The sequence below is a fragment of the Rhinolophus sinicus genome, linkage group LG03 (assembly GCF_036562045.2).
Source record: "Rhinolophus sinicus isolate RSC01 linkage group LG03, ASM3656204v1, whole genome shotgun sequence".
In the NCBI taxonomy this organism is placed as follows: domain Eukaryota; kingdom Metazoa; phylum Chordata; class Mammalia; order Chiroptera; family Rhinolophidae; genus Rhinolophus; species Rhinolophus sinicus.
Window position 1 is genome coordinate 10274696 of NC_133753.1, and position 21168 is coordinate 10295863.

The 21168-nt window shown below is 47.5% G+C and overlaps 1 protein-coding gene across 3 annotated transcripts in view; it reads left to right on the plus strand.

The window, feature by feature from the left end:
• The window catches only part of LGMN (legumain), a 37022-nt gene extending 16659 nt beyond the window's left edge, over window positions 1–20363 (plus strand). For all 3 annotated transcript variants that reach the window (XM_074327025.1, XM_019745360.2, XM_019745349.2), the window contains 12 exons: window positions 7695–7792; window positions 9222–9303; window positions 10552–10637; window positions 12236–12311; window positions 12809–12871; window positions 13625–13691; window positions 14530–14648; window positions 14736–14825; window positions 15803–16003; window positions 17785–17955; window positions 19501–19568; window positions 19830–20363. In XM_074327025.1, the coding sequence (XP_074183126.1) occupies window positions 7695–7792; window positions 9222–9303; window positions 10552–10637; window positions 12236–12311; window positions 12809–12871; window positions 13625–13691; window positions 14530–14648; window positions 14736–14825; window positions 15803–16003; window positions 17785–17955; window positions 19501–19568; window positions 19830–19872 (1164 nt within the window). In that variant the 3' untranslated portion in view covers window positions 19873–20363. The remainder of the gene's footprint in view (window positions 1–7694; window positions 7793–9221; window positions 9304–10551; window positions 10638–12235; window positions 12312–12808; window positions 12872–13624; window positions 13692–14529; window positions 14649–14735; window positions 14826–15802; window positions 16004–17784; window positions 17956–19500; window positions 19569–19829) is intronic.
• The last annotated feature ends 805 nt before the right edge of the window (window positions 20364–21168 follow it).

Below are 21168 nucleotides of genomic sequence, written 5' to 3' on the forward strand. Positions count from 1 at the left end.
CAGCATCCTTGACCTCTACCCACTAGACGCCGGTGCATCACCCACCCCACTGTAACCACCAAAATGTCCCAAGCCTTTGCTAGATATCCCTAATCGAGACTCACTGGTCAAAAACATCTCATTGTGTATGTAAGGACACTGAGAGTTAAAGAGGAAGTGAGTTGCCTGAGGCCACACAGAAGTTGGGGTGCAGAGATGACTGAAGCCTGGGGCTCTTTGCCCTCCATGCCTCAGCCCTGCTGCTCTCCCCTTGCACCCTCCTCCCCATCCTTCCTGGCATTTCTGCCAAATCAGCCTGACAGGAAGTAGAGAGAAAAGAATCCACATCTGTAAATACATTAAAAGTGCAGCCTCCTGGTAGGAATGTAGCATGGTGCAGCTGCTTTGGGAAATAGTCTGGTAGTTTCTCAAAAGGTAAACATAGGATTACCAGGAATTCCACTACTAGGTATACACCCAAGAGAAATGAACACATATGTTCACACAAAAATTTGTACTTGAATGATCATAGCCAAAAGGTGGAAACAATCCAAATATCCATCAGCTGATGAATGGATAAACAAAATGGTCTAGCCATATAAGGGGAAATGTGGTCTGTCCATAAAAGGAGAGATTATTTGGCCATAAAAAAGAAGGCAGTGGGGTCGCCTGGTGGCTCAGGTGGTTGGAGCGCCATGCTCCTGCCAAGTTCATCAGTTCCATTCCCACATGCGCCAGTGAGCTGCGCCCTCTACAGCTAAGATTGTGAACAACGGCTCTCCCTGGAGCTGGGCCGGTGAGCAGCTGGAGGTTGGCGTGAGCTGCCATAGGCTTCCATGGGCTGCTGTGGGCTACCATGTGCTGCCAGGAGCAGCTGGTGGCCAGCGTGAGTGGCTGGCAGCCAGCGTGTGCTGCTGTGAGCCGACAACTGGTGACTGACTGCCTCAGAAGGGGGTGGTGGTGCGGTAAGCGCAAGGCTCATAATACCCGCATGGGCCAGGGAGCCGTGTCCTACACAAGTAGACTGAGAAACAACGGCTTGAACCGGAGTGGGGGGGAGGCAGAAGAAGGGAAGAAAAAAAAAAAGAATGAAGTACTGATACAGACTTCAACGTGGTGCTCAATAAAAGAAGCCAGTCCCAGAGGACCACATATTGTATTATATGAAATGTGCTGAATAGGGGTGTCTATAGAGATAGAAAACAGATTAGCAGTTGGCAAGGTCTGGGCGGAGGGGAGAATGGGAATGACTGCTAATGGGTTTGGGGTCTCTTTTTGGGATGATGAAAATGTTCTGGAATTAGATAGTGGTGAGGGTTGCATGACTTTGTGAATATACTAGAAACCACTGGGCTGTACATATATATTTGTGTGAAACATAATGAACTCATTTTGTTAGGCAAATAGTTGAATTACCGGGTTGTATATTTTAAAAGGCCGACTTTCAGGGTGTGCAAATTATATCTCAATAAAGTTGTTGTTTAAAAAGTAATTTCATCTTTTAATTCTCAGAAACAAGATGCATAGGCTATTACAGCACATGTGGGCTCTCTTCTAAGAGCCCTTTACACAGATGAACTCATTTGACAGGCAATAGATCCAGCTCTTATTTCTTCTTTACAAATGAGTGGACTGAGGCACAGAACGGGTCAGCACTTCACCCGCGTGGCCCAGGTGACAGGTGATTGAGCCTGGATTCAAACACAGGCCAACTAGCTTTGGAGCAGCGCTGTCTGATAGGACAGCCACATGTGTCATGGGAAATTTTCTAGTAGCCACGTTTTTAAAAAGTACAACAGAAAAAAAAATAGGTGACTGTAATGTTTATCTTATTTAACCCAGTATATCCAAACTCATCAGTTTACTTGTAATCAATATTAAGAGTTGGTAATAAGATACCTTACTTTTTTTTTTGGTACCAAGTCCTCAAAATCCAGGGTGTGTTTATACTCGTGTGGCGTTCAGGGCAGGCTGGCCACCTTTAAAGTGCTCATTGCCACATGTGGCCAGTGGCCGCTGTACTGCACAGCACAGGCTTAGACTCTGTTCCCGATGGCCTGGCAGTGCCTCACCCACGTTTCCCTCCCAGGGTGTCGGTTTTCATCTTAGGTTAGGGTTTGCTTTAGATGAACCCCCTACCAGCTCTAAAATTGATGATTATTGAGTGACTTACTTCTTGAATGGCTTTTGTATGTTAGCTAAATAGGAAATTTGGCTCGACTAAAACCTTGTTGTCATAACATATGATTCCTTTTGCTTTTAATACTTAACCACAGACCTGACCCATTTCCAGGAGCAACCTGAGTCTCCTCCCTCTCTACCCAAGTTGGAAAGATAAGGTATTCAATACAGATCACAGATCTTCAGCTGGCTGATTCATCAGCCATCCTGGTTTGTGTACAACCAGCTTTAAAAAAACAGTTGGTTAAACATTATTAAGTATAGGTATCCAGTTACCCTTTGTTCCCAGACAGCCTTTTTTCCCCCCTTGAGTGTTGCTAGTTTCCCTGGGGAAAACTAGTTAATATTGAGATAGACTAAAGGGAAGCTATGCAAAAGAAGTGGGCACAGATTGAAATATTTGTCCCTAAATACGGGAGAATGAAGCGGCTTAGGCTGCAGGAGAGGAAACTCGTTTGCTGAGTCACCACTGATTTCAGCCCCACTCCCTGTTGGCCTGGTTCTGTTCCCAGCCAGCTGCCAAACTCTCTTTATCCACTTTGGAGGCTAATTAGAGAGCATTTAAAAGAACTTTCCCTGTAGAACCTAAACAGACTTTTAAACTTCCATTTTTCTGGAGGCTTACATTTTTCTTGGATTAACACAGCACTCGTGATCACAAATCGCGTTTGTTTAGGGAAGATGAAGACACCAGGCACGATTAAATCATAGCTAAGTGCGTTGTGATGGTTATTTTAACCGTGTTTTGTTTTGACTGAATTGGATTTCTCAGTTTCCATTTTGGGCTGGAAATTCATGGATGACAGAGAGGGGTTCAGTCTGTGGTGACTTTGGTGGGCTGTTCTGCCTCCCGCGTCCTGAGTGTGGGGTGGGTAAGGCCCGGTGAGGGTGGGTTTCTGCAGGGGCGGGGTGGAAGCCAGACTGCAGTGAGGGGAAAAGGGAGGGAGAGGTCCCAAAGTGCAAGCAGCATGTGGTGACAGTGGACACTCTGTCCTCCCACAGGCTCGTGAAGGGAAAAAGAAGTAGGTCACCAGGGAGGAATGGGGCTGGGGGAGCATTTCTTTCAGGACCGAGAGATTCGAGCACATGGAGAAGGAAGATGGAAGGCCTGGGTAGGGCAGTGGGGTGATTGTTGAAGTGGGTTGATGGTGAAGCTCACTGTACTCAGGAGAACTGAGGATGCCAGGAACTGGGAGGCGAGGCAGGTCTGAGCCAGGTGTTACTAGGAGCAAGGGGTTTGGGGTCACTACTGGGGGCTCTGAAGGAGGAAGCTGTTTGGTGTTGTGTTGGCAGGAGGAGAGGAGCTGTAAGAGTGTTGATGTCCACCCCCCTCTGCTCTCCTTGAGTTGGGGGTGTAGTGGAGAGGAAGGGGGCCACCCCTCCTCCCAGGTAGGCTGTAAGAGCATCTGTGTCCTGGGGCCGAGCAGGCAGGTCGGCAGGTTTCAGTGGGCGCAGAGAGGTAGAGGAGAAGTCTGCCACTTGTGCATATTGGAGTTGGAAGGAAGACATGTGACGATGGAGGGTCAAGTGGCAGAGTCATCACATTTCTGAAAGACCACCTTTCATTTTATATATTTTAAAAAATGTGTGCAATTACCGCTGTTTAAAAACAGCTTTCTTGAGGCATAAGTTTGTATGTCATACAATTCACTTATTATAATTGTGTAGGTCAGTGATTTTTAGTAAATTCCAACAGTGGTGCAAGCATTGCCACCGTCTAGTTTTAGGATACTTCCATCATTCTAGAAAGTTCCTTCATGCCCATTTGCAGTTAGTTCCAGCTCTTGTCCCTGCCCCATGCAGCCACGGGTCTGCTTTTTGTCTATATTGTTTTGCCTTTTCTAGAAACGTCATACAAATGGAATTGTACAATATGCAATCTTTTGTGTCTGGCTTCTTTACCTGGTATAACGTTTTGAGGTTAATCCGTGTTGTTGCAAAGTATCACTTATATTAAAAAACAAACAAACACACTTTTAAAGAGGGCGTGGTAGGAAGGGATTAGTGTGGAGGGAGGGCAGAGCGGACTGAGTTAGGGGACGCAGTTAGTTCTTAGTTCAGGAGGGCTGTGCTGGTACAGGCCGGAGGCAGCGCAGGATCAGAAAGGAACGTGGGCTTTGGACTAGCGCAGACCTCAGGTGTCGTTCCTGCTGTCCGCTTACCTGCTTACCTATTCGTTTGAACAGATAACATAATCTCATTTTAAAGCTTCTATTCCCTCTGGAAGATGTGAGGTTGGTGCTGGGCTCACTGAGGCACCCCTACAAAGCCGCTGACCCTGGCCCCCCCGGGCAGCGCTCAGAGCATGTGTCTCGAGGTGATGGTACGTGCACACCTGCCAGAGGAGCAGACCGTGAGAACCCCTTCTTAGCTCCTTCCTGGCCGGAAAGTGGATGCCTTCACAGTGACGGTGACCAAGCTGTGCCGCTTGTGTTGGGTCTTTGTTCTAAGCTAGTTGTTTCACTAACAGTTGGCCTGAGATGGCGGCAGCAGGAGCAGACCGTGTCAAGACAGAGGCCTGCAGCAGGAAATCACGGGGTGTATTAGTAAGCCTGTCAGAACTCCTCCCGTACGTGAAACAAGCTGAGCCATGACAATCTCTGTTCAGTAGTCCCGAGGGTCAAGTCTTACTCAATACTCTCCTCTCAAATGTGACCTCATATAGCTTTTCTGTTTTTAAGGGGAAAAATGCTTATAGGTCTCGTGTTCAAAGGAAGTGATTCAACACCACTTCCTGTTGAAGTAGCCTTCAACACCACTTCCAAATTATTTGACTTAATTTAACCCTACTTTTATTTCTTTTGAGTGCCAGTAAATACTTGACTCTTACAAAGAACCCCTGTGAGTTAACAAAGTTAGAGGCAACCAAGTACCTCCAAGGGCCCAGGAGAGAATCACGATGTGACTTGGAGACTGGTGCGCGAGGAAGAGGGCACAAGGCACGGGTCCAGTGCTGAGCCCTTTCCGAGCTGGTCCCCGTCTGTGAAATGGGGAGAAAGCACCTGCCTGTCAGAGTGGTGGTGAGCAGTCCACGCGGTGTGGGAGTTGCTAACGGGACACGCTGCACCTGCCCTTTCTAAAGTACAATTTTATTGCAGCGTATTTTGCATATCACATGTAATGCACCCGTTTCAAGTGTACAACTCCATGGTTTCTTAGTAAGTTGTGCAAACATCACCATACATCAGTTTGAGAGCTTTTCCGTCTCCCTAGTAAGACCCCTCGGGCCCCTCTGCAGTCCCCAGCCCCAGGCACCCACTAATATACTTTCTGTCTCTATAAATTTGCCGTTTCTGAACGTTTCATATCCATGGAGCCATACAACATGTGGGTTTTTTATGTCTGGCTTCTGTTAGCGTAGTGTTTTTGAGGCTTATCTGTGTTGTACCATGTGTCAGTACTTTATTCCTTTTTATTGCCAACGAGTCTTAAATTGTATGGACAGACTACATTTTATTGGTCCATTTATCGGTTGATGGACATTTGGGTTGTTTCCATTTTTTGCCTATTATGAACAGTGCTGCTAAGAACACTTGTGTGCAGTCTGTTTGCATAGATAAGTGTTTTTGTTTCTCTAGTCAGATATATAAGAATAGAATTGCTGAGTCATATGGTAAATTTTATGTTTAACTTTTTAAGAAAAGGTTAAACTGTTTCCCAAAGAGGCTGCACCATTTTACATTCCCTCAAACAGTGAATGGAGGTTCCGTTTTCTCCACATCCTCACCAACACTTGTTATTGTCTGTCTGGCTGTGGTATCTCGTTCTGGCTTTAATTTGTATTTCCATAATAAGTAATTATATTGAGCATCTTTTGATGTGCTTTTTAGCCATTCATATGTTTTCTTAAGTGAAATAGTTATTCAGATCTTCTCTCTATTTTTGATTGGGTTGATTGTCTTATTGAGGTACACGTTCTTTATATATTCTGGATACAAGTCCTCTGTCAGATATGTGTTTTGCAAATATTTTCTCTTCTTCTGTTGTTTGTCTTTTCATTTTCTTTTTTTTTTTAAAGATTTTTTTTATTGGGGAAGGGGAACAGGACTTTTTTAATTGGGGAACAGTGTGTACTTTCAGGCCTTTTTTTTCCAAGTCAAGTTGTTGTCCTTTCAATCTCAGTTGTGGAGGGTGCTGTTCAGCTTCAAGTTGTTGTTCTTTCAGTCTTAGTTGTGAAGGGCACAGCTCAGCTCCAGGTCCAGTTGCTGTTGCTAGTTGCAGGGGGCGCAGGCCACCATCCCTTGCGGGAGTCAAACCGACAACCTTGTGGTTGAGAGCCTGCGCTCCAACCAACTGAGCCATCCGGGAGGCAGCTCAGCTCAAGGTGCCGTGTTCAATCTTAGTTGCAGGGGCGCTGCCCACCATCCCTTACGGGAGTCGAACCGGCAACCTTGTGGTTGAGAGCCCGCGCTCCAACCAACAGCTGAGCCATCCGGGAGGCAGCTCAGCTCAAGGTGCCAGTGTTCAACCTTAGTTCTTTTCATTTTCTTAATGGTATCTTTGAAGTACTAAAGTTTTAAATTTTGACGATTTCCAACTTATCAATTTTTTTTCTTCTATAGACCATGCTTTTGGTGTCATCTATAACATCTTTGCAATTTTAACTCAAGGTTCCAAAGATTTTCTCCTAAGTTATCCTGCAAAAGCTTTGTTTTAGCCCTTACATGTAAGTCTGTGATCCATTTTGAGTTAAGTTTTGTGTATGGTATGAAGTGAGGCCCTACAGTCACCTTTTTTGAATGTGGATATCCAAATTATCCCAGCACCATTTGTCAAGAGTGTTCTTTCCCCTGAGTAGTTTTGAAATTGGGAAGTGAAAGTTCTCCACCTGTGTTCTTCTTTTTCACATATTTTTGGCTCTTCTAGGTCTTTTGCAATTTTGTTAAAATTTCAGGATCATCTTGTCAATTTCTTCAGAAAAGCCTGCTGATCTTTTTTTTTTCTTAAATTTTGATAGTACTAAGTCTTCTGATCCATGAATGTGAGATGTCTCTGTTTATTTAGATCTTCTTTAATTTCCCTTAACAATATTTTATAATTTCCAGTGTGTAAGTGTTGCACTTTTTTTGTTAGATTTATTCCCAAGATTTTTTGTCTTTTTTGTTTTTGTTTCTTAAATGAACCTGCCTCTGACAGGAATAAAATAATAGGATGATTTGTCACTGAGGTCGGGGGGGGGGGGGTGTATGCTGACTTCCACTTTCATCATAGGGGTAGGTTAAATCTGACATAATATTGATTTTCTTTCCAAAGCCCTTTTTACCGGTAGATATGGTGGTGGTGTGCGTGTGTGTGTATGTGTGTGCGCCGCATAAACATTAACTGCCTAATGAATCAGAGCTTGGATGATGGGGTGGCGGTTAAAAATCGAGTTGAAAAGATATAAATGTATGTGTTTTAAAGTCACTTAAAGACCTGACCAATAGGGAATGATTCACAGTCCGCTCCCATGAGAAAGAACATGTTGCTCGTTAGAACTCCGAAGCTGGCCTCCTCCTGGGCAAAGTCTCACTTGACGATATTACTTCTCCCAGGCAGATGCGTGCCACGCCTACCAGATTGTTCACCGCAATGGGATTCCAGACGAGCAGATCATTGTGATGATGTATGATGACATTGCCAACTCTGACGAGTAAGTATGGGGCTCTTTCAGCTTGGTGGCGAAGGACTTCAGGGCATTTAAATAAATGCATGTAGACTCTCAGGAATCCTTCGATGAGTAGCCCAACATGAGGGTATAAACAGACTCACAGATGAAATTCCCCAGGGCTGCTTCATGTAGGGCTTTGCACATAACTCGGGGCTCCCTGGTGGTGGCAGGGACATGGATAGTGGGTGCTGAAGGATGTTTGGGGCTGCTGCTTTGGACGGGTTGAAAGCATAAGTCCCTTCTCAGCTTGGAGAACTCGTCATTGGGTTCTGCAGGGCTTCTTTCTGCCCTCCGAGCAGGTAGACAGCACAGAGGGGACCCCACCTCAGTGGCCTGTATGGAGAAGGCGTGTTTGTAGGTTAGATTCCACTACCCTTCTTCATATATCTATTTACATTTGTTATTCGTTGACTCTAATTGTACACATCGTTCTCTCATGCTGCTTACCTGATTTCTCGAGGCGATCAGGAACAGCAAGTATGCGTACTTAGCTCAACCAGCACTAGTCTCCCCAGCTCCTCTATCTCCCTGCTGCGGCCCCGACGAAGGTCACAGGACAGCTCAGAATCCATTCTGAGCTCTCACGCCTCAGCTCTTGTATTAAATCCGTGTCTTCTGACCTATTTCTGCAAGTCGTTTTGCTCTGAGATCTCGCACCCGAGATGCTGTGTGGCTTCCAGCAGGAGGCCAGGCACACCTGGGCCTTGGTCCCTGTCCTGGGTGTTAGGACTCAGCCCTTCACTGCTCCTGCCTAGAACTCGACTTGTGGGATGTCCCAGATCCCCCAGCTGCTGAAACCACTAACACTTGGTGACCGTTTGGGCAGTGAGCAGTGTGTCCAACACACATGGCCCATTGCTATTTTTATACATAACAGGGGCGTGTTTTTTATTTATTTATTTATTTTTTTTTTAGGATTTTTATCGGGGAAGGGAACAGGACTTTATTGGGGAACAGTGTGTACTTCCAGAACTTTTTTCCAAGTCAAGTTGTTGTCCTTTCAATCTTAGTTGTGGAGGGTGCAGCTCAGCTCCAGGTCCAGTTGCGGTTTCTAGTTGCAAGGGGCACAGCCCACCATCCCTTGCGGGAATCGAGCTGGCAACCTTGTGGTTGAGAGGATGCACTCCAACCAACTGAGCCATCTGGCGGGCAGCTCAGCTCAAGGTGCCCTGTTCAATCTTAGTTGCAGGGGGCGCTGCCCACCATCCCTTGCGGGACTTGAGGAATTGAACCAGCAACCTTGTGGTTGAGAGCCCACTGGCCCATGTGGGAATCGAACCGGCAGCCTTCGGAGTTAGGAGCACGGAGCTCCAACCGCCTGGGCCACCGGGCCGGCCCCACGTGGTTTTGAGGGGAGAGATTTCAGAGACTAGACAGATTTTGTGCTTCACTTGTGTCCTTTGATTTTCAGCAACCCCACTCCTGGAGTTGTGATCAACAGGCCCAACGGCTCGGATGTGTACAAGGGAGTCCTGAAGGACTACACCGGCGAGGTGAGGGGGCGTGGGTGGGCTGCCGGCGGGGGTTCTTTTCATTTCCATGGTGATTTTTCCCTCTTCTGTGCACTTCATTTCTAGAACCTCACCAGGCTGATTCCTGGTCAGTGTTTTGTGTTGGTAGTAAGATTGGTGCTTAAGGAGTAATTTCTAAGCATTCTAAAAGAAAGCAGAGGAAAATAAAAGGGTAACGGTAGAAGTAAGTACCAACTTTTAGTTTCTAGTCTCTTATACTTTAAGCCGATAACAGATGTCCTCAGATAATCTCTGGTTTTCCTGAGGTGTTGCTGTTTATATGATTAGGGGTTATCTGGACTCTTCTCCGAAAATCAGTTCTCAGCACCAACCCTGCGCAAAGCATGTCCGGATTTTGCTGAGATACTTTTTCATTAATTATTATTATTGCATATCACTTTCAGATGATTATATCCCTTCCAGTTGAGACTATAAATTGACACATTTTTAAAAGCACCATAATGACTTCGGCTGCACAGTTTTCATCGTCTTCTTTTTCTTAATATCTGAGGGATCTTCTAGGAGCTTATATTCCTGGTGAACTTTTAGGAACTAATATCAGAGGGATCTTTTGGGAATGTTTATCTGAAGTTTAGCAGTTCTTTCAGTTTCAGTTTTCTCTTAAATTCAAGTACACATCATACGTGTAATGTAAGTATCCCATTTTTACAAAATTGTTTCTATATTGTTATATAAGGAAATGTCTGGAATCTAAGTGGTGGTATGTTTGGTGATCTTTTTTTCCTTTGTGCTTTTCTGTATTGCATTTTTCAGTGATCTGGTATCAAGTTACAAAATCTCATTTAAGTACATCGAATATCCTTGGGATTCTTCCCTTCAGGCAGCAGCTTGCAAAGCGGAGGGCCCAGTGCTGACGCTTCTGCTCCCTCTTTGCTGTCTCCCTGAGGTGGTACGCTTTTCCTCTGCCACTTGTCCCTACTGACCAGTTTCTTTGTGTTTCTCCACATGGACTTTATAATGGTCAGGAAGGCATGGCAGGCTTGCTTAGCTGCCGTCACCCAAAGACGAGGTGATATTTGAGAAAAGGTCGTGCGCATGTCCCAGAAACACTGACCATGTTTTGGGTCTTTCTTAGTTCTGAAATGTTTGTTCTTAAACCTTGAGCCCTTGGAGATGTGTGAGCTGGTGGCCTGGGTCAACTCCAGACTCAGCAAACGCTTGGAGTTGGAATGACAGCTGCATCTGATTTCATCTCCCCATTCTTTGTAGGATGTCACCCCACAAAATTTTCTTGCTGTGTTGAGAGGTGACGCAGAAGCAGTGAAGGGCAAAGGATCTGGAAAGGTCTTGAAGAGGTAAAGTCTGCTTTATGGCTGTCATACTTTCCTGAATGACCTGACACCTTAGAATGGAGAATTGAAACAGGCATTTTTCTTGGCTCCTGGCCTGTTTACCATGAGAAACAGCTGATTTAAGACAGGCTCCACAAGACTGACGGCTTCGTTTGGCAGCCCATTTCTGTACCAAATTAATACTATGATTCAGGGTCCTACATTCTTTTTTTTCAATTTTATTGGGGAACATTGGGGAACAGTGTGTTTCTCCAGGGCCCATCAGCTCCAAGTCGTTGTCCTTCAATCTAGTTGTGGAGGGTGCAGCTCAGCTCCAAGTCCAGACGCCGTTTTCAATCTTTAGTTGCAGGGGGCGCAGCCCACCATCCCCTGTGGGACTTGACCCGGCAACCTTGTTGTTGAGAGCTCGTGGTCTAACCAGCTGAGCCATCCAGCCGCCCCGGGGTCCTTCATTCTTAATGAAACGTTCCCCGTCACTTAAATCCACTGCTTTTTGTCGTCCATGCATCCTAGTGGTGGTACATTCCACTGCCTGAGGAACACGCTGAGACAGGCAGGAAGCCCTGCGGCCGGTCAGATTGCAGGGCCCTGTCCTGCCGCCGACCATGTGCTCTGATCACAGGTCAGCGCAGTGGGGAGGAACCATTCAGCAGGACACAGCTAACCTTCGTCTGGGGAAAACTAACCCCAGGCTTGCCTGCCAGCTGTGGGTTAGCGTTGTCTTGTTGGTCAGCTTATGGAGCATCAGTTTATGGAGCATTTCTATGTGATGTCAGGTTTTTAATAGCATGCCTTCAGAGAGTCTCAGGTACTTGGCACATGGCGCTGTTCCTGTCAAGCTAGAGGGGAAACCTAGGCACAAGTAAGCCGGTGTGAGTTAGAGCAGAGATGGACATCTACGTGGGATGAAGCAAATTGGTCCCAAGTGAGTTATCACATCTCTGCAACCTTGAAGCAGTGCCCTCTGAGTGGAAGCCCTGGTGAGGAGGCAGGTGGGCGTCCCAGGCTGTGTACAGGCCGAGGGGCCTGCAGGGGAAGTTGGAGCTGCAGGACCATGTTTGGCTGTGTGTCCTTGCCTCCTTGTTCATTTTGGGGAGATCTGGTTGGAGAGAGAGTGTGGCTACCTGGAATGAGACCCAATTGCCAAAGGACCTCACTATCCATATCACACCTGGTCTGTCAACCAAGGTCTCTCCTCCTCCCTGGCTGTGATTCAGATTTCCAAGGCTCTAGGATATGCCTTGTGGCTCAGAATAGCACTCAGCGATACGTTCCTTTTTGTACCTGGTCGGGAGACTGTAATCCTCAAACTTCTTAGTTTTTTTAAAAAAAACTTTTATTTATTTAAGTGTGTTTTTCCAGGACCCATCAGCTCCCAGTCAAGTAGTTGTTTCAATCTAGTTGGGGAGGGTGCAGCTCACAGTGGCCATGTGGGGATTGAGCCGGCAACCTTGTGTTAAGGGCATCGCGCGCTAACCAACTGAGCTAACCGGCCGCCCCCTCTTCTTAGTTTTTTGATAAGGGCAACTTTTCAGAGACATGGAAGGAGAAATAGAAACAGAACACGTCGACTTTGACTCTTGTCTGTTCTCTCTTGGCAGTGGCCCCCGGGATCACGTGTTCGTTTACTTCACCGATCACGGAGCTACTGGAATACTGGCTTTTCCTAATGATGATGTGAGTTTTTCTTAACATTGTACAGGCAAACTAGGAGAATGGAAAACAAAATCTCAGTGGTGACATGAAACCTGTGATACAGGTTTCTAATGTCCTACCAGGGTGGTACGTGTGGCAGGTGAGTGTGGGGGCACCGTTAGCAGCTTGAAATCGGTCCAGAGGCATCTCTTCTGGCAGGTTTTCCCTGCATTTCTTTTCATATCCCAGCATCAGTCGCTGCCCAGGGCTTGGGAGCATTGCACTAGATGCAGTGATAGAACACTGTCTCTGAAATGCTCTGGACAAAGGAATGAGTGAGGAAGCGCATTCTCTTCCCCTTTTAAAACGTGAACAAAACCCTTGCGATGACATTCTGGGATATGCTGTTCACTATGATTCTTTCCAGGATAGGTAAATAAGAATTTACAAAGCATCCATAGGAGACTTTATTAATGGGTTATCCAGCAAATGGTTTCTCTTGAGATCTCGGTCTGAATGTCAGTGTTCTTACCTTTCAGCTTCATGTCAAGGACCTGAATCATACCATCCGTTACATGTACAAACACAAGATGTACCAAAAGGTAACATCCGCGCCCGGGGTGGCTGTGGGGAATGGCTGTGGGGCGGGCAGCGTGTGGCAGCAGAGCCCGCGGTTCCACGACCGGCCTTCTAACCCTGGGCAGCTGTGTTTTCTGGAAGGGTGTCCTTTTGGTCAGTCTGGTTTCCCAGGATGAACCTTTGCTGATTCTCGGGCTTTAGCTATTAGATCAGAATCCCTGGAGATCTTGTTATCACAGACTGTGGGTCCCACCCCCAGATCAGGTCTGGGGAGAAGCCTGAGAATTTGCCTTTTCTGAGTTGACACTGATGCTGCTGGTCCAGAAACCGCACTTTGAGGGCTAATGGTCCTAGAACTGTCACCAATTTGGGGCAGTTGGGGAGGAAAACACCATCATCTTGTTTTCACCTTGGCATTCGCTCGCCCCATGGCACCTGTTATAGAAACTGCATAGCTCGGGCGTGGACACGGTAGTAACGTGGAAAGATGGCCGTCGTACTGTCTCCCTGCGTGGGACAGTATCTGTGGCTCGTCTTCTCTGCATTATTTCAGCTAATAGATCATTTTATTGTGTTAATGATGACTACATTTTGAGTCCTTCTGGTGTATATGACAACAGCTCTGTAGCCTCTGGCAGCAGCCTCTTTCAGCAGAGATGTAAACAAAAGTGAAAGACTCCTCAGAATGGGTCAAGAGAGTGGGGAGAGCCAAAGTAGCGACGGCGAGAGATCTGCCTGGCCGGGGTGTGAGTCTAACCGTCTCGTTTGCCTCACAGATGGTGTTCTACATCGAAGCCTGTGAGTCTGGGTCCATGATGAACAACCTGCCCAGCGACATCAACGGTAGGTGGTGGGAGCCCTGGCCTCTGAGCCAGGTGGGGTGAGCACGTTACTCAGAGGTGCAGTTGGTCATTCTCTGATTCTGCCAATGTAAAGAACCAAGTGTTCGACATAAGCAGGGGCCCAGGGCAGCCAGTGTGTAGAAGAAGGGAGATAGGTGTGGGCAGCTCTGGACTCCCTCTGCTCCTCGGGGATTTGTGGCCAGAGAACAAGGAATCTGCACGTGAGCTTCACAGGGCTCTTCCAGGTTCTGAAAGCTCCTGAAGTCCAAAGTTACACCGTCTTTGGACTTGTCTCGGTCCTTTGCGGCACTTTACCTGCTGGCTCTCTGATCTTCGGCAGGTGACTTACCCTCCTTGACCTTTAGTTATCCCCGCCTGTAAAATGGGGATAAAGATAGGATCTTTATGTCTGTTTATTTATCATTTTAAGGGATAACATCCATCCAGAACAATTCCGAGCCCATGGTAGCTATTGCATAGGTTCCATCTAAAACTAACTGTTTCTTCAATAAATGTTAATTTTCTCCAGAAACTAAGTCTCCAAAGCTGTTAAAATCTTGCAGCATTCTTCTAAAATAGCTCGATGTCTAAGTAAGCATGCACGCTTGCCTATTGCTGCAGAAAGTGTCTGTCAATTGGCCTCTCTTTCTTCCACTTGTCATCTTAGACGGATTAGCATGCGCAAACAGTGCTGGCTGCAGTGATGCCTTCCCGCCCTCCCTCTGCTGACTCCAAGTGGCACACTGATTACACTAGGAAAGAAGGAAAGACCCGAGCTTCGAGTTCAGTCCACTGTAGAGTATAAAATGTGACCAAAACATGTCTTTCATTCCTCCTAGTTTATGCAACTACCGCTGCCAATCCTGACGAGTCATCCTACGCCTGTTACTACGATGAGCAGAGGTCCACGTACCTGGGGGACTGGTACAGCGTCAACTGGATGGAAGACTCGGACGTGGTGAGCCCTTCGAGGGGCTGCTGTTCAGCTGGGTCTTGACCATCCGCCTGTCATGGCTGAAGGACTTTCCTGTTTACATTTCTGCAGGAGGACTTGACCCAAGAGAGTCTCCACAGGCAGTACCAGCTGGTCAAATCCCACACCAACACCAGCCACGTCATGCAGTATGGAAACAAGGTGAGCAGCGGAGCCTTGCACTCTTGCTGTCAGTCCTTCAAGTCCCCAGCTGACTCACCTGGAACGTTTATGTCTTGAAGAGAAAGGGGATCCGGGTGAGAAATGGCCAAGGCAAGGATGGCTGAGCCTCTCGTGGCCACTTCATCCTGGGGACCCTGTTCGGGCTTTGGACTCAGACCTTGCTAGGTTCAGACTTGCGAAGTAGTGAGACTTTGGGCAGCTCCTTCACCTCTGCATCTCCATGTCCTCCATCGTCAGATCCCTCATGCGCTAAGGAAGGGTGTGCATCCGAAACACAAAACACAGGCCAGGCACCCAGGGAGGGGTTAGCTTCTCCAGCTTCCATGGCGTGGCCCCTAGAACCTCATCCCGGGATTCTCGGGGTCCTGCTTCCCTGCAAGTTGCAGGGTGTTACCTTTACCCTTTGGCTGTAAATTAGAGACATTTCCCCCCTTCAGCTATGTCCAGAAAGACCCAGGTGGGTAAATAGGTGTGTTTAGCAGGTCTGTCTGGACAAGGTTGCAGCCGGTGGCTTGGGCTTAGGTGGCACCTCCAGCTTTAGCTCTGCTCGGCTCCGTGGACCAGCCCTCAGCTCTAACCTGGACAGATGCTTTGCACTTTCCTACTTCTGGTCACTAGGGACAGGTGATGAGCGTGGGAGCTGAGCACAACCCAGGGTCGCCGCTGGCTGAAACAACCCTGGTCCACACGGTGTATAACCATGGAGGAGCGGCTGCCTTTCATATATGAAAGAATAGCAATTCTGTTGCAAAAGGTGCCCGGCATTTTTGAAGTTCATCATCGGTGGATTTTAGGTGCTCAAACATGTTGCCTTGCCTGCTGCTGGCACGTGTTTTCAGGCTGCGACTGTGTCCCGTCCGTGGTCCTGAACTCGTGAGCCTCCAGGACCCAGGCTGCATTTGGTCCATCTGCTCTTCCGCTGACACTGGCTTTGTCTCTCTCTCTCCCCGCCCCAGTCCATCTCTACCATGAAACTGATGCAGTTCCAGGGACTGAAACACAAAGCCAGTTCTCCTATCTCCCTGCCTCCGGTCCAGCGCCTTGACCTCACCCCAAGCCCTGAGGTGCCCCTCATGATCATGAAAAGGAAACTGATGTCCACCAACGATCTGCAGGCGTCCAGGCGTCTGGTTGAGGAAATCCACATGCATCTGGAGGTAAGTCGTGGTCGGAAGTGCTGCTCCCGGCCTGCCAAGCACGGTCTCTGCCTCCTGACCATTACCCAGTGTTGCTTAGAGCCCGGTGACAGAACTCTGGCTCACCTTCCGCCTGCCACATGGGAGCATGTGGGAGAGGAAACTGGCCTTTGTACTCTGTGTAAATAGAAACCAGTAAATGGAGCAGTGGCTGTCTTCATTCTTCATTGGTAAACTGACCTTGATCTCTGTAGTAGCAGGAAGCAAAGAAATTGGGGGCTCATCTCCTGTATCCTGCCAAGAGGCCCTGGCAGATGGGCATTTTTGTCTTTTCTACCTTGTTGCTTAAAAGATATTTTAGTTTGGCTGCTTGCTGAGTTATTAGCTAATCATGTTTTTTAGAAAATCCAATCCATCAAAAATTTCTACTTCCTTAGGAAATCATAGTCATGGCCTAAAATTCTCGTTTTCAGTAGCTCAGGAGTTTGTTTGGAACCGGCAGAATTACTTGTCAGATTCCAGCTGTGCAGCCAGAACCACCAGGCGTGCACGCACTGGGCTGCTGGGTGGAGGCTGACCGACCGTCCTCCCAGCAGAGCCAGCTCGGTGTCAGCTCTGTGCCCTCATCGGCGCAGCACATGGGATGATGGGCTGGAATATGGCCCCAGTGTTCAGGGAAAGATAAAAAATCTGTGTGATCCATTTTAAATTTGTTTCTCTAAGAAGCCTGACAATTAATAATAGTGTATGAACCAGGGTGTAGTTTTCCTGTTGGAGCCCCAGTGTCACACAGCAGCCCTCACACTTCCTAGCCTTGGACCTCTTCATAGTCTTAAAATCATTCGTCCCCCAGAGCTTATGTTTATGTGGGTTCTATCACTATTTTCTGCATTAGAAATGAACACTGAGATTTAAAAAATATTAACTCATTTAGAAATGACAATAAAAGACTCCTTTTGTGTTAATGTTTTTTTATGAAAAATAACCATTTTCTAAAATAAAAACAATTTTGGTGAGAATGGCAGCATGGCTTTACATCTCTTTTCTGCCCAGTGTAATAGAAGACAGCTAGTTCTTGACCTGCTTCTGCAGTCACTCTGTTGGGCTCTGTTGTTCTGGCTGAAATGATGAGGAAAACCCAACCTCACGCAGTTACATAGTTGGGAAAAGGGGGACCTTCCGGGCCCCTGAGAGGTCTCGGGGACCCCCGTGGTTCTGGGCCACCACTGGTCTGACACACAGTGGGCAGTGAGTCCTTGTGGCGGTCGGACCCGGATGAAACACACCCTGGCTGGGGGTGGTGTGGGATGGTCAGAGGACTGGATTGTAAATTTTGGTTAATGAAGGAGCAACTTTCTCTCTATGATGCTGGTTTTCGTCATCTGGGAGGGAAACAGTGCCCCCCTTTGTGTCCCTGTGTATGACCTTTCAGTGTTTCTGCAATGGACAAAGGTGTCTGTGAACACCTAGCACCATTCATGGGACAACAATCTACTTTGGGGCACAATTTCTATGCCCTGCCTCGCCCCTGCTTTCCTCAGAGTGGGTCATGCCTGTTCTTCAGGTATTTATATGTAAAGGTTTCCGTCATGCCAGGAGATCCCTAAAAGGCAAGGTATTTCTAAAGGTTTCTAGCTGTCACAGAAGCTTTGTGCACATGTTTGCCCCCTGCAGAATGCAGCTGTTCGCATCTCTTTTAACCTACTGGGGTGGGGGCTGCCAGAAGAGAAGCTTCTAACCCATCCAGGGTTCCAGGAGAGGCTGCATTAAGATGCATTTAGAAAAAATGGGTTTCTTCACAGGCCAGGAACGTCATTGAGAAGTCCGTGCAAAACATTGTCTCCTTGCTCGCGAGGTCTGATGACGAGGTGGAGAGACTCCTGTCACAGAGAGCCCCGCTCACGGCTCACGACTGCTACCAGGCAGCCGTGTCACACTTCCGCACGTACTGCTTTAACTGGCACTCCCCCACGGTAAGCCCAGGCCCCCTGGGGCCGCCACCTTCTGCACCCCAGCTTCCATGGGCCAGCTTGGCTTTTCCCTGACATTGTAAACCCAAAAGCTAAATTAATATTGTCCCTGGAAATCACGTCCGCTGCATTACCTTGCAGAAGGTTCCATCCAGCCTAATGAAACCGTGGGCTCATTCAGAGGCCTTTGACCGGGATGAGAGGAAGAAGGTTGTCCAAATTCACTGACCATAAATCCTGGCCCTAGACGCTCTTAATTGTCCCAGTGGATAGGAGGTTCCCAGTTATAGATGACTCAACTCCCATATTGTCCCTGCCACACCCCATCCCTCGCACCAGCCACACAGGTTTTTCTCCCTTTTGCGTCTGTTCCGACTCCTCCCCAAGAATTATTGTTGTAGTCAGGCCCTGGCCTGTGGAGGAGAAGAAGGTACCAAGTTTCTGCAGATTGTAGCATATCAAGGTTGGAAGGTACCTAAAAAGACTTCTGGTTAGTATTATGTGATGCTGGTTTCTGCAAATTGTAAAATGTCAGGGTTGGAAGGTACCTAAAAAGCCTTATCGCTGGTTAGTACTATGTGATGCTTGGGATCAGCAAACTGTGGCCCACAGGCCCAGGCCTGCCCACAGCCTATTGGTTTCTCCCCCACCGAGCCTGTTGTTATAAATAAAGTTTTATTGCAACACAGCCACATGCAACTCGGTCACACTGGCTGCTTGCACTCTGCAGCAGCGGTAAGCAGCTCAGGCAGCCCGCAAAGACTAAAATATTTACTGTCTCGTCCTTCCCAGAAAAAGTTTGCCACCTCCTGCTTTAGAGCTGTGTTTTTCAATACAATAGTCACCTGCCTCAGTGGCGACTTACATTTGAATTGAATTAAAATGAAATAAAATTGAAAGCTTAGTTCTTTAGCCACACGAACCACATTTCAAGTGTTCAGTAGCCACCTGGGACTGGCAGCTACTCCATTTTGTTTTTGCATTTATTTAACCAAGGACTTTCCTCATGTATTTAATAAAGTTTCCCATTTATTTAATGCTTTATCCTCCGGTGTTACTTTTTCACCCTCTGGAATTACACAAAGTGAATCTCTTCCTCCTTCCTCACAAGAGTTCTCAGTCTCCCCTGAAGTTCTTTTTAAGCTCAGCGTCCCCAGTTGTTTCGGTCTTATCTGTTCCGATCCCTTTCAGCCCTCTCTTACTACGTGTCTCCCTCCCAGAACGAGGTTCCCAGAACCAAAAGCCAGACGGACAGGGGACGTGCTCGGTACTAGAGAGGGTTGTCCGCCAGGAGTCCTAACCTGGCACTGAGAGTGTTCCTGGAGGCCCGCCAGCCCTGTGCATGGGTGCATTTTTTGGGGAGGAGATGGTTCATAAATCTTACCAGATTATCAAATAGTGGGTGGGGGTCCATGACCCAGAAAAGGTCCAGAACCACTGGTCAAGATGCTCTATCTCTGTAACCACAAACGAGGGATATTCCTAAGTTAAGAGTTGATTGTATGGTGAAATGCTGATGTTTGTGCCTTTATGTCTCTTTTCCTCCAGTACGAATATGCTTTGAGACATTTGTACGTGCTGGTCAACCTTTGTGAAAAACCCTACCCAGTTGACAGGTGAGTCAGCACATGGCATTTGAAGCATCAGTATCAGTCTGAGAGCCGAAGGCAGCGGTACTGCTTTCCTTTTCTGCAAGTGGCCAGTTTTGCTTCTGCTACCTCCTGCCTCTAACTGGGGGAGAATTCAGAACAGATGCATTCTCTGTGAGAACCGTGGGGCGGGCCCGTCGCAAATGGCTGCCTGTTCCATGGTGGGTATCTGTGTCGTCGTTTCTTCAGAGTTGACATGCCTCATCAACTTCTTCCTGTTTCTTCCAGAATAAAATCGTCCATGGACAAGGTGTGCCTTGGTGCCTACTGAAACTCTGCCTTCTTGATGCTTTTCCAAGTGTGAACAGCATCCCTGGGAATGTGTGCTAATCAGAGACTGAAGAAGTGAAGCAAGAGGGAAGCGAACCCCAGCCGCTCCAGCCCAGGCCTGTCTTGTCACAAGCGGGCTTGCTGGCCTCTTCCCTGGTCTCCTACAGGTCCCGTGTGATGCTCTGAGAAACTACAGATGTGACCGGGCAAAGCTCTGTGTTGAGAAAGGTCTATTTGCTTTTCTAAAGTTTTTTGCCCATTAGTTTTAAGGAGCAAGAGGTTCACTGGGGCTTCTTAACCAGTGAACACATCTCTGTTCCGAGGAAGTTCAAGCTGGAGCCTCTTATGTCTTCAGAATGATTTTACTGAAGGGGGACATGAGCCCCAACTGGAAAACTGTTTTTAGAAAATAATACAATTTTGGGCTGCTTTTGTATTTTATTTCACAATGAGGACACGTCCTTACAAAATAAAGCTTCTGACTGACCGCAAGTGCTCATTTCGGGCCCTGATTTTGTAGTGTATGCTCGTGGCCACATCTCCCCTCCTCCCTTCCGGCTTCTCGCCCGCCTGCTCCTCTGCTCCCCTGGGACTCAGCCTCCTGTGCCTTTGCTTCCTGCTCTTCCTCTTGCCCCGCAGTGCCTTTCCCTCCAGCAGACAGACCCTCAAGGTGTGTCTGCAAGTGCTGCTTCAACTTCCTCCACACCCCTCAGAAGGCGCCTCTCCTCCGCCTGTTTGCATGTTCTCTAGTCTCATACAGCGCATGTCAGGGTGTGCCCTTATACCATGCGTGGGGGCTGGAGGGTGAGCTCAGCTCCTGGAGGGCGGAGGCTGCCTGACTCGTCTGCATGTCCCTTGGCCCAGTGCCCCACACGGGGAGGTACTCGCGACGGGTTTGTGAAAGACATGTGAGTGGCACTAACCACATCCACGCTGTGGAATATCATGCAGCAATAAACAGGAACAGAGCGCTGGTCCGTGCTGCAACATTAAGCCACATGAAAGAAACCCACCCCCAAAGGACCGCATGTTATAGGAGTCCATTGATAGCTCGTGTCCAAAAGAAGCAATTCTAGAAACAGAAAATAGGTGACTGAAGAGGGGGAATGGGGAAATGGTGACTGCTGGTGGCGTGAGGATTCTTTCTGAGGTGACGAACGTGTTCTAAAGTGGATCATGGTGATGATTGTACCTCTGAATATACTAAAAACCATCAAACTACATGTTACATGGAATTATGTGGTTTGTTAATTATATTTCAAGAAAGCTGTTTTAAAAAAAGCTAGATGCTGTTTAG